Here is a 16705-nt window from a genome sequence, read left to right as displayed (position 1 = left end):
AGGAAATTGGAGCACTCCAGTTTGTTCCACACTTCTTTTCTAGTCACATCTGTGACACTGGAAAGCACTTTATTTTAAAGGTGCAAGTAAATAATTGCCAACAGTATAAATTAGGGAGTTTAATGGAACTGCTTGAAGGAAAATTGATAGTTTCAGTTTAAATCAAGTCACCATTTTTAAAAGTTGAAATTATTTTCCTTATATTTTTCAGTGCCTTCTTTGGACTGTTGTGATTCATCAGTTGGAGCTCAGATTATTTCAAAATCAAAAGAACTAGGTAAAGAATGGAAATGCTTAATATCTGATCATTTAGAATATTTTAAGGGTGTATTTTTATATGAGACAAAAATTCCTTTTCCTGTGGTTTTGTAACACACAGCATTAACTATCCTTCAGTTACCACAGCATGCTTTCCATTTTTCCCCTCATTCTCTCTTCTTTCTTCTCTCTTGCCTGCCATACCTGCACTATAATAATTCCCTTAAATTATGCTTTGATCCTACAGTCTTAGTTGCTTGCCTTAATATCAGTGGTGATAACACATTGTGGCTGAGTCAAGCATGTACACAAATGTTTACAGGCTTGAGGATGCAAGGTTAGGAGGATGCAGCTTTTCTGTGTTTGTCTGGTTTGTGCTAGGAACTGATAATCCTGACAAGCCCACTCACAAGTCAGTCTTTACAGTGATAGCACCCAGCAGCTTCCGTCATGTTAGGACAGCTTCCATCACATCAGAGTTTTTTTTTTCTATTTGACACCTGAGAGAAAGTTCTCCCCTCAAATATTCAGTCTAAAAAAGAGTGTGAGATGTTTCTGAAACACACATACCTTTCAACTTTGGTATAAGAAGGCAGTCAAGTGGGAAGAATTTGTTCAGAACCAGCTGTATTGTCAGATGTTACATGAGAAAAGTTTTTGGTTAAATGGAACAAATATTACTGTATTTGTATGTTTTCAAAAGCTGTGTTATCAAATAATGATTTAATTGGCTCCAGAGAGCTGAAGCATCATTGCGGCCTCTTCATTATTTGGCAGTTCCCTGAAAGTTCCCAAGCTTCCACTTGCAGGACCCTAGCACAAGTGACAGGGCCTTTCTGCATGGTGAATTAAGGAATATTAGAGCTTATCAGTGGACTCAATTGTCATTTAACAGCTTGAGGAGGAAGCAGTCTTGCAGGTCTTGGGAGACTTGGGTTCTACCCACAATTTCCTGTTTGATCTTGGGCAGCTCACTTGATACAACTTGGATTTTTTGTCTGCCTGTTAAATAGAGCTGATAACTTCTCTGAGTTACCAGGAGATCTTGGAGGTTTAAGGTTATTAATAAGATGAAGGTCAAGTGCTGAGGGCTGAATGGGGGCTTTGGCTGACAATCAACAGGGACACAGAGTATGACTTGCACAGTTTTCTGTGGGTGCCAGTAATACAGAAATACCCTGCAAGGCACCAATTTCCATAATCAAATTGTTCTTTCTAATGAGTCCTTGATGTAAGTTGTTTCATAGCAGTGTAATGGATTATTGCTGGATTTGACATCAGACTCTAAATCATAAAGCTGTAATTGTAATGTGTAAGACAGTGTCAGATTTCTCTGGTTTATTTATTCCGATTTCTTCACTCATGGGTCAGCTCCATACTTGTGGATTATTAACTCTTGTAAGTGCTATTCCTAAAAAATCAAAGACTTGTAAATTAAAAGAGTTTTATATTGCTGTTATGATTCATTCAACTTTTATAGACCCACCGAAGACATACACCCAGGATGGAGTCTGCTTGACAGAATCCGGCATGTCTCAGTTACAGAGCCTCACTGTTACAGTACCGAGAAGAAAACGGACGAAACCAAAGCTTAAACTGAAGATTATAAATCAGAACAGTGTGGCTGTGCTTCAGACACCCCCAGATGCCCAGTCAGAACACTCAAGAGATGGGGAGATGGATGACAGTAGAGGTAGCAGTCTACTTTTGGCATGTCTTGTAGTTTGGAGTGTTGCAGTACCTGTGTGTATTGCAAATATCCCTGGGAGTTTTTATTACACTGATACTCCTGTGTTCTGTACAGAATGTTTTATGGAAATTTCTTGAACAGTAGTCATGGCTCATTGTTGTCCATATCAGGAATTTTCCTTGTTGTTCTGTTTATGGGTCATCCATCCTGTAGGAAATTCACCTTTCTAGGGCTGCCAGCACTGGAAATAGGAGATGATTTTTTTGTCTAATCTTTGGGTTACCTGTGGGAAATGTTGCACACTCACGGAGTACAGGTGTACTCAAATTCAGTGCAAACTGTTCAAAAGCATTGGCTCAGAAAAGCAACATCTGTATTGCTGAGAGGCTGGTACTAAAATCAAGTAGGAAAGTGGAGTAGTTCTTGCTCAGAGTATTTCTCTTTTCTGAAAGAAGTAAGGGGAGAGTCAGTGATCTGGGCTAACACGTGCATGGTGCAGCACCATTGTCCTTGCCGTGGTCTGCCTGTGCATGCTGAGAAGGGTGATGGCACAAGAGGTGTTAATCCATGGCCTGGGACAAGGCTCCTTCCAGTGGCAGGTGAGAAAATCATTGCATTGGTCATGTAGCCGTCTCTGGAGAGGAACTGAGGCACGCAGGTGCCCCACCTCCCCACAATTCTGAAATGCAACACTGCCTTGTTAATGAGATTAAATGTCTTAAGAAGCTGGGTAGTTCAGCCATCAGTGAAGTTTCAGTGTTAACTTGCTGATAGAAGTATGGTTCTATTTTTTGATGAGCACATTCTTACCCTTTGTTGTTGACTAGAACTATTCTTTACTAAAAATAGCTTCCTTTTATTTCTTTTTAACCTTTTAAACAGTTTGTTTTTCTTCCATGTCTTTCAGTATTCACAGGGTTTGGTACATCATCATAGCATTACATGGACTCTGAAATTTCATCTCACATTTTCATATTCTCCATCACCTGGGTTTTTGAAAGCAAAAAATGCTTTTGAATTTGGAGGCACTTCTCTTGTTCTCCTTCAGTGGTTAATAATGTTTACTTTTAAAAATGTGTGCCTGTTTTCTGTATGACTTTTTCTGACTTCATCTGCTTGTTGGCTTCTTCTATAAGTGGTAGGTCTTTTCAAGTAGATAACAGGATATATAGATGTGATAGCAGGGTATGAAAGGGAGAGCCAGAGCATCCACAACTTTGATTAGTTCTGATCACCTTTTGTTGCCTTTTTGAAGATAAAGCACAGTGAGTACATAGGAGATGGGCTGGATTTCTTTGAACCTCTGTGTGTGTAGGGCTCTACTCTGGAGAGGGGATCAGTATCTGTCTCCAAATATCTGGAATTTTTGTATGAGCATCAGCATGAATAAAACAGTGCCATGGCTTTGATTGGAGTAACACATTGTAGAAAGTCCAGGGCAAAAGGAAAAAAAAACCTTATTTTGACTCTTGATGTTCCAGGTGGAAAAAGAGGGTTTATCTGAGAAAATTGAGCTCATTTCATTACCATCTTGTCTGTAGGCTTGCATCAGGTTCAGATTTCATTGGGTCTTCTACATTTTAGAGTCCACTTGAAAATTAAGCTTGCTTTGGGAGCTTCAGCTTGGTGGCCTTTGCCATCCACTGGCTTTGTTGGTAGAACTCAGTGAGGTCTTTATCAGTGGGAAAGTCTGGGCCATGACCTAGCCTGTGGAAGAGTGAGGGTTGCAGTTCTGCTACAGCAAAAGTGGTGTGAAAGAGTCCAGCTCTGTTATAACAATATTTCTCCCTCTTACAACTGCATGGGGTTTTACTCCATATAGAATTATACACCTATATCCAAAGCAGAGCATGAGAATTCCAGTGTCTTTTCAGGGGTGAGAACATACTTAACATTTCAGAAGGCTTATGATAAAAGATGCAAGGTCTTTTTGGGGATATCAAGAAGAATTACTTCCCTCTCTCTTCAACACCAAAGGCTTTTTAGTGTCAACATACTTTACATCTGTTTCTACCCTGCTTTCCCACAGAATATAAACTCTAACTTTGAATTATAGTCTTCATGTTCAAGGCTGAGTAATTCTTTTGGGCTGAATTTTGTATTCTATAAATCAAATTCCTCTTCACAGATCAGTCTGCTTTCAGTCAGTCACACAGCTTCAAGTCATGAACCCACCACACTAGAAGTCATTACACTCTACCTTCCAAGTGCAGGCTGCAGTTTTTAAGTGTCTTCTCAATTAAAAAAAAGCCCTGCCAAAGAAAACTGAGGAGGACAGTGAAGAAAAGGAAGTATATTTTGGTAAATTGGATCCATATTCCTTGATGGAATAGCTAGAGATTGCTCAGACACTTAGCACAAGCTTCCGAAGGAGGTACCGAAAGCTTTCTCTGATTTACATATACTGATTACAGCATTTATTTGCTGGTTTTGTCTAAACATCATCTTATAGGAAATGTATGTATAGATAGGATGGGTTTCCCAAAAATGTCCAGGGATTATGAGTATCTGTTACCCTTTTGAAAAATCTGTCATTCTCATCCAGTTTCTCATAAAACAGTCAGATGTGGAAATTTTGGAAAAAATAAGTTTCTTTGGCTTTTCCAGTAAAAGTTACCATTGCCTCTTTTCTGCAGAAGGTGACCTCATGGATTGTGATGGAAAATCAGATTCCAGCCCAGAACGGGAAGCTGTGGATGATGATACCAAAGTGGCTGAAGGAGCTGATGGGATTAAAAAACGGAAGCGAAAACCATACAGACCTGGTAGGATAAAGTAACTTAGATCATAGTGTATCCATTGTTCATTTTTTTTCTGTATAATTACAAAAAAAAAAAATTAGAAAACACTATGAAATTCTGAAGTATTCTATTGCTTATTGTTGACTGTAGATTTTTTTCTCTATTCTGTTTAAAGTTGACTTTTTTCTTCTTTACCAAAACACATTTCCAAAGGTTGCTGGTCAGCAGTGCACTTGTTCTTAGTGTGCTTGTCAGTTACTTGTAGTAGCCCACATCTGTGCCTTATTGATTCTTAACTTGATAGGAAATTGTGCTGTATTTCTATAATTGTTGAAGGAGAGTTTTTACGTGTCTATGTATATATATATGGAAATATCTGAATTTCAGACAAATTTTGCAGTTATTTTATGTGCTTTCTGAAATATTTTAAAATAGTAGTTTACCAGGTATTTGCAGATTACTTCTGACAGGTGAATTTTAATGAATTCAGTTACTGGATGAATTCATTTATTTTAATTTCTTTGTGCAGTTGATTCTTAATTATCCTGACTGAATTAATGAACTGTATGTCTTTGGTGCACAAACAGTTGAGCTGTATCCACATAGAATACATCCATTAGTTATCCATTAGTTTTCTGCAGCCAGCAATTCCCCTGGAAAATTAAACAGATCTGTATCTGCTACATTTAGATACATACACACCAACTGCAAAGGATCAGGAACTCTGCAGTCAGTCACTAGTGAAGGATTCAGGAGTTTCAGGCCACTAAGATGTTGATTAATTTTATTTTTATTTGGGATAGGTCCTTCTCTAGTAGCATCATTTGGAGTGGTGGGCTCTCTAGAGCTATTTGCAGAGGATTTTTTGTGGTCCTTTGAAGTTCTTTAATAGGTTTCATTTGGTAGATTGACATCTAATTCCAGCAACTCGTCAGTTTGCCCCAAGGCAGGGGAAAACCTACATCTGAAAGTTGCCAGGTTTGGTGATTTGAACTTTTGTGGATGTTCTACAGTCCTGAAATTCTGATCATTTTTCATTACATGTATACCCACTGAGACATAAAAATTCAGAAATGTCTCATAGAATTTGAAATGAAAACCCCTCAAGTATCTCAGATTCATTCCTAGACATCTAGATGCAGCAGTCTCCTTGACCTGCAGGGTAATCTTGGCTCTTACTTGTACTATGAAACACAATTTTTATTGAATACATTGAATTTTTGCTTCCTTGTTCAGGTATTGGTGGATTTATGGTACGTCAGAGAAGTCGTACGGGGCAGGGGAAGACAAAAAGATCTCTCTCCAGGAAAGATTCTTCTGGATCTGTTTCTGAACAGTTGCCTGGCAGAGATGAAGGTAAGTGCAGGGATTTGGTATTAAATGTTTGTTCATGCTTAATGCAGTAAAAGCAATACAGCTCATCAACATGTATGTTTGTCATGATGGCTTTATTAATTCAACTGAAAATACCCATTCCTGCATAGCTATAATTTTAACACAGCCTGTGATGTACGAAGAAACTGGAACAATGAATTGCAGGCTGTTGTAGGAGATAAATAGTGAGAATTATGATGAGATGCTGATGTTAGATTTAGAGCAATCCTCTTTCTGATACACGTTTCTCCAGATGTAACCCTGGTCCAGGGGTATCTCCTGGACCATCAATTTGAATACTCAGCAGTCTTTCATATTCCATCAGTGTGTCTAATCAATTTTTATAAATCTGTTTATGCTCTGGAAAATCCTTTATTAGAGAATTTAGTCATATGTTATTGTTGCACAAAGAAATAATTCCTTTTTATTTTAAGCCAGATACTGGATATCTGAGAGTTTCATAAACTGTCCTTATATTTAATGTTATAAAAGATTATTTTTAAAAAATCATTCATTCTAGAAATATTTTCTAGATGTATATCATATTTCCCCATCAGTGTTGCCTTTTCCAGGGCTGAGGAATCCTTGACTTTGTTGGGTGCCTTTTCCCATGGCAGAGCCATTTTCATGCCTCTGACACTGCAATTCTCAGTAGATTGGGCACCTAACAAGAAGTCAGATTTTATTCATGGGCCTTTTTCTCTTTCTTGCTGTGTGTGATTAGTCTAAATTATTCCATCCATCTGGAGTTGCTCACACTAATCTTAGAGAATGTTGAGGTATCATGCAGGGGAGATGTGGAATACGTTTAGTTCAGAGCCTGTTCCCTGGAAAGTCAGTAGAAGGAGGCAGCTGCTTCGAAAGGATGGCTGATACCACCCCAGTTAAGGACCCTGGCCTGTGATTTCTCCTGTCACTCTCTCCTTTTGTTTTTTTACCTTTTGTAGAGCCAGATCAGTCTCTTGCTGTAGATTTGTACATGATGGAGACTGGATCTTTGCTACAGCACCAAGGCAGTATTATTAAAATCTAACATTCAAGTGTTGGTCTGTGTTTGCATTTGTAGAACTACTTCGTAAAGCCAATAAACATTTCTTTTATCAGTGCAGCCAGATATTCTGATTAAGTTCCAAATCTTGGTATAGTGTTTGCTTTCTCTTCAGTATTAGTGTTACAGCTGTGTTTCTGCTTTGTAAATAATATTTCAGTGTAGCATACTGCCTTATTTCAGGTTGTGCTGAAAATCTTGTGTTAGATCTTTTCATTTGCATAGGGGTCTGCTCCTTTAAGTAAAACTTCTTCTAAAAATCAGCTAAAAAGCTAATTCCCCATTCTGGGTAAGACTACAATGCATATTGTTAAAAAGGAGTATTCTTAAACAAGTATTCTTCAGTTGAAAGTTGGAGTTTCTTTTTGTCTGCTCAGGCACAATTGCTAGTTGAGAAAAATACAAATCATAGCTTGCCAAGAGCCTGCTTCTCAGTGGCCAGTACTCATCAGCTTTACCAGAATTTTTTGCATCCCTGTCACATCCAGTCCTTTTCTCTGTAAAACCTCCCTCTCAGACAGTGCAGAGGTCACAGTGTTGGTGAACCTCATTCCACTCATGGTCCTCTGGCAGTACAAAGCAGAGCTGATTTTATTACCGTGATAATATAGTTTCTTAAATAACTTGCCAGAGTCCTTAACTTCATTTAATTTGCTTTGGCAAGACAGAAGTAGCAGAACTTGAGAAGTTCTGCATTACCTGCAGTGTTTTTCTTGCTCTGTTGTAATAAAATACTGAATGATTGATGAGCACTGTGTGCTTTTGTGTTTATTAGAAAAAGCAGTGCCACTTTGAAATATGACAGCTGAATAAATGTGTAATTTTTCTTGAAGGGCTTCTTTATAGATTTCTTTTCTAGACTGTTCATTATTTATATGATAGTTCTTTCTCAGATTAAAAAAAAAGTTTTTTACTTCTAATTTGAGAAAAAATAGTGTATGAAATGAAAGGTGGTTAGTGTGTAACTCAGCATTGATGACACTGGAGGTACTTCTTCAGTGGAATTGTCTTTTCAAATATCTGGGTGAACGGCACCTATAATTTTTGTCAGATTAGGGAATTCTTAGGTTGCCTGGGGATGCAGAAGTTAGAGGTCTGTCTGTACCTGGGAGGTACAAGTGATGTGGCTGGTGTCACATTTGGCATTTCCTGCTGCCAGAGCCTGGGTGATCAGGGCAGTTCAGAGCTGGATAAAAGCCACCTTTGGCATGCATCTGGAGTGATGTGCAGTAACCCATGTACCCAGAGGTAGCCAGGTGTGCTGCCATTGTAACTTTAGAGCAAAGTACTGACTATTTTATTTACTTGTGGCCTGATGTTCCTTTGTAGGTTGGACAGAGCAGCTGCCAGACACTCCAGTTGAGGAGTCTACCCCAGCTTCTGAAAGTACTGAGAAAATCAAAAAGCGTTACAGGAAAAAGAAAAATAAACTCGAAGAAACCTTTCCTGCCTACTTGCAGGTAAAGCTGGTGGTCTGCTCCTCGTGTTGTAAATCTGTTTAAAAGCCTACTCTTCATGTGTTAAACCAGTAATGTTTCTTTTCTGATTCCAAAATGATGATTTAAATGAAACGGGTTTTCTGTAAAGAACATTCATGAGCTTATACAGGAAAATGTATGTTACATTAAATCTCCAGGGTTCTGGAGAATCCTTTTCAATGTATTTGGATCTCTCCTTGTTCTGAGATGAGATGGGGTGGAAAAACCATTCTTCTGCTCTCTGAACTGACATATGATGTTTCCACATTCAGCCCTGTAGGATGTCTTAGCCTGATCAGGCCACTTCCTCAGCTTCTCATTTTGCTTTTAGAGGATTATAGAACATGACTTGATAAGGGAAACTTGGTTCCTACAGTTTTATGATTTATATGCCCTGCATCTCCCTACCACAATAATGTCTGCTCTTCCCTCCCATTGATTTCATGGTGTCCCTAGCAGGTAAGAGGCAGAAGTTGTGGATAATAACCAGGATATTAATGGTGATTGAGCAACTTTCCTCACATTAATCAGGTTACAAACTGGCTGGTTTATATATAAATGTATCTCATTTACTTGGCTTGTTCTTCTTCTCAGCCACCTTCTTCGTGGTGAAGGGAACTTTCCAAAGTTGTAATTTTTATTGTCTTGTACATGTTCACCAAACTTCATGGCATGAACTGTATTTGGATTGAAAGCAAAAAATTAACAGAGAGGCAGAACATTTTCTCTTTAAAAATAGTATTTCGTAAGTGGGGAAGTGACTTGGAAAGAAAATACTTAAACAACGTTTCCTTTGGACTAATAAAGATAAATATTTTTAATGCGTGTTTTACTCCTTTAAAATATAGACTTTTTCTTAGATTCTTTATTGGTATTACAATAATTGCTACTTAAAAATTTATATTTAGATTTATTTTTAGAACTGTATCCTAAATCAAGATTTTAAAGACAACATGGGAATAGAAAGATTGTTATATAATGAGTAAAAGTTGGCAAATTACTGAGTATTCAGGCTTAGGTGAATGATAGCTGTTATGTAATATTTTAAAAGGCACTTTTATAATGTAAGTTAAACATCTTCAGGTGTTTTGTTATTGCAGTTAGACATGAGGATGATTTTGTGAAATGCAGTATATGGTGATTCTCAAAATGGAACCAGGGTTCTACATCAAGTTGCCCAGTAATGTGCCCCTTCTTCAGCTCTCCTTTTTGTGCAAGGAGAAATACTTTAAATAATAAAAAATTTGTGATAGATAATAACACTGCATTGGTACACTGTCTGTGCCACATATGTGTAAGAAGACTAAAGTTTTTCTGTGTAATCTTAAGGCATGAATTTAATCCTAAAACTTTGGTAATGTAGCTTCCTCAGGTAAGTTGTAGCCTGGAAGAGATATTGCAATACTGGAATGTTTGTGAGACTTGAGACTGTGGTTTTTATATTCTTACTAATCCCTGGCTTGTCATTTACTTTCTTCCTACATTAAATCATTTTGTCTTCTTTGCAGGAGGCTTTTTTTGGGAAAGACTTACTGGATACCAGTAGACAGAACAAGATGAGCCTGGATAATTTACCTGAAGAGTCATTTCCACTTTCATGTAAAACAAACTTGGCCACCAATTTCCTGGATCCTTCATCTGACCCCCTTCTTAGCTCCACCTCCACTCCAGCTCAGGCAAAACTGGGACCTCAAGGTATACAAAGCTGAACTTAGTGATAGTTCAGTAGTTTGATTTTATTGTGGTGACTGGGGCTTTTCCACACTCTTTTCCCTTCTTCCCACAGTTTATCTGATGTATTTTTCAGCATTCTGTATATGAACTGTCCTTGTGAGGTTAACTAACACTGATATTTAGTGATATTCTTCTCAAGGGCTCCAGCTGTTTCAGAAAGAGCAGTGGATGACACAACAATTGGCACTTAAAGCAAATCTGCAACATTTCGACTCTAAAATCCATTAAAATTAGCTCTTGTGTAAGAAAAAGCATACAGTCCATTATAGAAGAAAACATGAGATACTCTCATTAAAAGATATTTTTAGTAGTTTAGTGAATACTAGTTGGGTGAATATCATCCAACTATTCTTTTCTTTACTGTTTTAGATTATTTTAGGTTGCCAGTCTCCTAGGAATTTTTTTTCACCATGTCCTTTCTGAACATGAGTGCCCTTTCCAGGTACAGTTTGTAGCCCCTAGGCAATCTTTTGCTTCTGCTATTGCAAAACCTTACTAAAGGTTCTGCTGAGAATTTTGCAAATAGCCAGAGGGTTCTAAAGTGCTGCTGAAAGAGCAGCCTCACACAAAAGAGCAATTAAAACCTTACTGTCTCCTTCAAAGTATATTTTCTCTGTCTTGTAGTATATGCTGTTAGTTTGTTAGTTAGAGGTGTCTTTATTTTTAGGAACTTCTACTATTTCTTTTGTATATTCATTAACTTATGGCTTGTGTTTCAGCTGATGCCCAAAGTTTTTCCATCTATAAGTGATTGCAGACACTATCACAGTTCCCACTGTCCAGAGAGTCATTTGAAGAAAGGTCACCTATTTGTGATTGTTACTCAGTGAAAATCTGCTAAATGAAAAGCAAAAGGCTGTATTATAATTAAACATTGATTCTTCTACAGTTGAAGTTATGAGTAATAGAGAATGCAAAAAAGTAACTTCCCCTGAAGGTGAAGCTTCTGGAAATGAAGTGTTCCATGGTCTGTATTTCCTTAGTTCCAACACTACAAGAAGATAAGCTCACTAGGACTTTTTTCCACCCTAGCTTTCTTTTGAAGCCAGAGAAATTCAACTTCGGAGGTCTTTCCTGGCCTATTGTCTATGTTTGAAAAGACAAGTGTCTGCTAAGGAAGGCAAGAGCCTCCCCTGAAATGGAAAAAATGTAGACCCCCTTCCTCCAAATTGTTATAAATTTGAAATTAAGGGGGGCTCTGAGGCAAAAATATGGGAGCAGGAATAGCAGTTCTTTATTAAGGAAGAAAATAAAAAAAAATAAATAAGCAATGCAGTAAACCAAAACAACACTGACAGAGTCAGAATACAACCTGACACCCTGTTGGTCAGGGTGTTGGCAGCAGTCCGATTGGGAATAATGGCTGCAGTCCTCCTGGAGTGTCAGGTGTGGTTCTGTTGGAGCAGTGATCCTGTAGAAAAGGGTGCAGTCTTCCTCTGAAGAGGCAGTGGAAGAGACAGGTGTTCCTCTGGGAAAATCCAGCGCAGAAAAAGCCATGCTGGTGTTCCAGAAACTCAAGATTATATCCAGTTAGGAATGCTTGGCTCCTCCCTCTGGGTGGAGCATCTCACAATGGGATGTTCTAGTTGTTATCAGTCATGCAGTGACATTCAATAGCCCATTCTCAGCAGATGTCTCCCCTGAGAGAGGATTGGCTGTGGAAGAGATAAGGAAAAGTGCCCACTTAACAGAAGACAACTGCCATACAGATGGCAAGTGGAATACATCTTGCCTTTCAATCTGGGACACCTATCCACCTGCAAGCTTGATGTCACTAATGTGTTCATGTCTTATGGTAGTACAGGGTTTTAGAAATTCATGAAGTTGATGTTAATTTAGTGGTCTATTTTTTCAAAGTCTGAAAGTTCTTCATAAAAAAGCAGAGTTGTAAAACTTTGTAGTTTTGTCTTCTTTTTGTTCAGAAATAAATAATAAAGAGGTGGCTATTCATAAATAAATCACTAGCAATGGCTTTAGTGGATAACCTACTGTCTTTCCCATTTGACATGTGAGACACTCAAAGGACAGTGTTTTCTGGCCATAGGAATGTTCTCAACTCAGTTGTCTTTCTCAGTTCTCTTGCAACTGTTCAGATTTCCAGCCAGAATTGTGTCCAACTGTTGGGTGTAGTTGGGGCACCAGTGGGTGAAGTCATCTGCCAGTATTGATCAGTTCCAGTGCAGTTCTGAACTCTTTGCCTGTGACTTTCTGGGACACTGTTATTTCCATGATAGCATCCCCCTGTGTGATAGATTCACTGGCTAATTGCTGAGCTCCCTTCTGGCTGGAGCTGCAGATGAGAGCAGTGGCCCAGGGCACTGTGGTGTTTTCATCATTTCCATACAGGCCTGGCTGTGGAGCAAGAACAATATGAGCTGTTTGTTCCCTGCACTGGGGGGCTGCAGGACTGTGTTGTCACCAACTGTGATGTTTTCCTACACTGCCACTTCCCACGAGGGTTGCTGACTCCTGTGAGAGTCCTTCCTTAATTGCATAGGTCTTTTCCACAAGGAAAATGTTCTTCTCTTGGAAACTGCACTTGTATAATCCCAGGATTAAGGGTTAGATATGTTTGTTCATCTTCCAGAGAGCTCTTAAGCATCTAAAGAAGTGTCCCTGCTCTGCTTTCCACAGGTACCCAGCACTGCTGGGGACGGCAGCGATGTGTTCAGGCTGCTCCTGAACATTTCAGGGACATGTTCTGGGATTTATTTGTTCTCACACCTTGGATAAGGGTAGCTGAACCTTTCACTAGCCCGGATTGCAGTGGTGATGGGGATTGGCAGAGCTGGACAGAAGAGGGGTTTGGGAGTCCTTTGTTTACTGTTAATTCTAGAAACTGTGACTGAAGGGAGCTTTAGGCTCCCAGCCCTGCTTTTTGTCTGACAGGGAGGTTGCTGGTTTTATTTTCAGTTGAAAACTCACCTTTCCTATGTTTTTATAACATGTGGCTCTCCGTGCACTCTGTTCTGCATGGCAGCAACCCTTAAATCACTTCCAAGTGCTGGAACAGAGTGCAAAGTTTTGCTCACAGGTCTTGCTGTCTGTTCATTGGTGAACTTGAAGGTGTTGATTTAGATCTGTTGCATCCTGAGGACTGTCTGCCTCTCTCTTGAGTTTTCTGACCTGTGTGTCTCTGATAAAAAAAGACCTCTTGATGAGGTGTGTACTGTGAAGGCGTGACCTTTCCTTTATTTGAAATAGCTTAAATTCAGTGTATTTTTTTCTGGAAGTGCTGAAAAAGTCATCTGTTCAAGTAAGGTCTTCAGAGGATGCTAAAGAAAGTGTTCCTAGACAAAAGGAGAGGAGTTGTCTGAGTCTCTGCAACTGATTCAGGTGCTGCTGGGACATTTTATAACTAGAAATGTTACTATGTGATTAAACGTCTTGGGATGGCTGCCGCCTTGGGAGAGGCATTTTTATGATTTTAGAACTTAATAAAAAAATAGTTGCATTTGGGGGATCAGGCTCACAAGATAGCATTAGAACTGTACTCCCTTAGAGATCCAGCATTGCAAGCAAATTGTTTTCCATTTTGCTTTGTCTTGGCTTTCATCTCCATTCTGTAAAGAGTCAAATTAATGAGCAGTATTGAGCTATTTGTTTGGCAGCAGATGTCAACCAGCTATTGATTGTGATCTGAAGCAGCTGACTCAAGTGATTTCGTTGTTTCCAAGATAATATTTAACACACATGGAATTAAAAGAAGGAAAAAACAGAAGAAAAAAAAGTAAAAACATGCTTTAGATTAGATGTCTTGTGTGAGTTTTGTGGATTATAGACTCTATCCCTCTGCTGTCACCAGCATTCAAGTATTTTTATAGACTTAACAAACTCCATTTTGAAAGCAGGATGGTTTTTTCAGCTTATCTCCTCTGAAGGCCGCTGTGGAATCAAATCTCCTTCATAGTTAGAGACCCTCAAATTTGAAGCCTGAATTTATTCATGGCCAATTTGTAGCTATAGATGGTAAACTTTATATCCTTAAATGTTAGATCTTTTCACCTGAGCTCCTCCCAGCTACTTACACAATATATTCATATTCACATTAGAAGCTGAATTGTTAGGGCTGTGGAGAAAAGCACCATAGCATAAAATACTAGAGAAGAAATAAAGGCTGCCAGCACAGTTCCAATGCTTCCTTCATGGGCTTTTTTTTTTTTTTCCCTGATACTTAGCTACCTTCAACCTGACTTGAGAAAAGTTAAACAAGGGCTATGATCAATCCATCAGGCAGCTGAAGTCATTACATCACCTTGTGGTGCCTGGTGTTATAGTTACCTGCATAATTAGACCAAATTGCCAGAAGGAAAACAAGTATCTGAAAAAACCTAAACAAACTAAAAAACTCCAAAAAAACAACCCACCAAACACCAACAACTAGGTTCTGTTGAGGGACTTACATTTAGCAGTACTTTTTATCAGGTGCACAAATAACTATGCCTGCAAAGTGGTGTGCTGGTATCAGTAGGAGCTGTATTTTGTTTGTACATTTAAATGGACTGCTCTGCACTGGTTTATATTAATCCACCTTGTTGAGTGTCAAATATAAAACCTGATTTAATTAGGTTGGTTTCATCTTGTCTGCATTAGAAAGGGTAAAAGTTTTTCTTCACTAGTAAAGTGAAGAAAAACAATTTTTGTTTTGACTTGGTAATGGAAGGGAAAAGGGTTGTCTCTGAAAATCAGCAGAAGACACTTGTAATTCATTGTTAAACTTAGTATCTTGGAAAGTAACCTCATGATAGAAGTAAGTCCTTGGCACCAGGCTCTGAATTAAGCTGTATATTTTCCTGGGCCAATTGGATTGTAACAATGGGAAACACATCTGTATTTGTCTGAAATGTGTGTGTTCTTTGGCTTTCTGGTCCCTCTTCAACCTGGCCATATATTTATTTTCCACATTGTATATTTTATGATTTGTATTAATTCGTTTTTTCTATTAAATTTATATTTGCCATCTCATCATGTTTTATTAGTCTGACAGTGATTGCTCATGTTGTCATGACAGTCTGCAGTTTTAGTGAAAAATATTTTTCTCAAATTTTATTTGTTTGTCAAACATTTTTTGCAAATGTTGCACATCTGTAATAGTCCAAAGCAACTAGTTAATAAAACCAGATGGGCCATTTGGAGTAATTCCTCTCTAGTGAATTGGAGGTCAAGAAGATAATAGTATCCAGAATTTATTATTTAATATTAAAGAATTTATTGCTAGACCAGGCTAGTTTTTCCTGGATGGCAAACAAACATGACATTTCTACCTCTGGCCATTACCACTCTGTCAAGTTTTCTTCTGATCTTAAATGTATCATCTTCAATTTCTATTTATTTAATCTTGCTTTTATTTAATCTTGCTCCAGATTTTACTTCCCTATCAGGGTGCAGTAACCAGTTGCTTCTGTATTAAGAAAGAGAGTGGTGGTAAAAGAAGTAACTGATTTTTTTTTTTTTTTAAAACACTCCTTGTAGATTTCCTGTGAGCTATCCTATATAAAACCTATTTGTTGACTTACACATTCATGGGCCTTTTTGTCTCAGAGGTTGCAAGCTCAGAGTAGATTTTTTGGGATTATTTTTCCCCTGGAATCATCCAGTCTTTGTTTCACATGATGTCATCACATTATCACTTCTAAAAAGACTAAACAACGTAAGCATGTGCAGGTGGCTCAGTCCTGGCAGGGAGGGGCTGCTGGTCAGCACAGTCTCTGACCCCAGGGACACCTGGGCATAGGAGACCCTTAGAGCTTGGTACATCTGTGCTTGGGGTTGCAGCTCAAGAACATCACCAGAGACGTAGAAATGTTGATTTTGTTCTTTGCATCTTCTACAGGTAGCACCGATGATCCTTTAGCTGATCTTTCTGAGGTCTTAAATACTGATGATGATATTCTTGGAATACTTTCTGATGATTTGGTAAAGTCTGGAGATCATTCAGGTATGTATGTCCATAGGGTCTCTCCCTATTGCTTCCTTTTTTCCTCTTTATTATAGATGTATTTGTTGTACTGTATCTGTAGGTTCTGCTCTAGGTCATTTCAGATACAATTTTCATGTCTTAAGAATACCTTGATTTGGAACAATTTTGGTTTATTCTACCAAAAAAAATGCCCAAACTTGTCAACATTTTGTTTTTACTTGGCTCTTTGCTTTGCTGCTTAAGAGAAGATAAAATGTAGCTGCTGTTGTCTCTCATACCTGCGTAGCTTTTTTCAGCATGCAGCTTTTTCTTTACTTTTTTTTATTTTCGTGTTGTAATCATCCATTTTATCTGGTTTGGGTCCTGTAGGTCTTGATTTATGCACTTTCCAGGTTGAGAACTCACCCTCCCCATTTGGTAAGAATCTAAACAATGGATGATCCATGGTTAGCAGTAGCCCTC

At 38.4% G+C, this 16705-nt stretch overlaps 1 protein-coding gene across 8 annotated transcripts in view; it reads left to right on the top strand.

Moving 5' to 3' along the window:
- The window catches only part of KMT2C (lysine methyltransferase 2C), a 190601-nt gene that overhangs the window by 133099 nt on the left and 40797 nt on the right, over positions 1 to 16705 (top strand). For 4 of the 8 annotated variants that reach the window (XM_053982904.1, XM_053982937.1, XM_053982914.1 and 1 more), the window contains 8 exons: positions 212 to 277; positions 1739 to 1951; positions 4585 to 4713; positions 5926 to 6045; positions 8441 to 8571; positions 10098 to 10284; positions 16157 to 16261; positions 16613 to 16660. In XM_053982904.1, coding sequence (XP_053838879.1) covers positions 212 to 277; positions 1739 to 1951; positions 4585 to 4713; positions 5926 to 6045; positions 8441 to 8571; positions 10098 to 10284; positions 16157 to 16261; positions 16613 to 16660 — 999 coding nt within the window. The remainder of the gene's footprint in view (positions 1 to 211; positions 278 to 1738; positions 1952 to 4584; positions 4714 to 5925; positions 6046 to 8440; positions 8572 to 10097; positions 10285 to 16156; positions 16262 to 16612; positions 16661 to 16705) is intronic. The other 4 variants (XM_053982930.1, XM_053982945.1, XM_053982922.1 and 1 more) reach the window with 4 other exon arrangements.

Source organism: Vidua macroura, chromosome 1 (assembly GCF_024509145.1).
Source record: "Vidua macroura isolate BioBank_ID:100142 chromosome 1, ASM2450914v1, whole genome shotgun sequence".
Lineage (NCBI taxonomy): Eukaryota > Metazoa > Chordata > Aves > Passeriformes > Viduidae > Vidua > Vidua macroura.
Note: the sequence above shows the minus strand (reverse complement) of the source record. Positions and strands in the feature narration are given on the sequence as shown.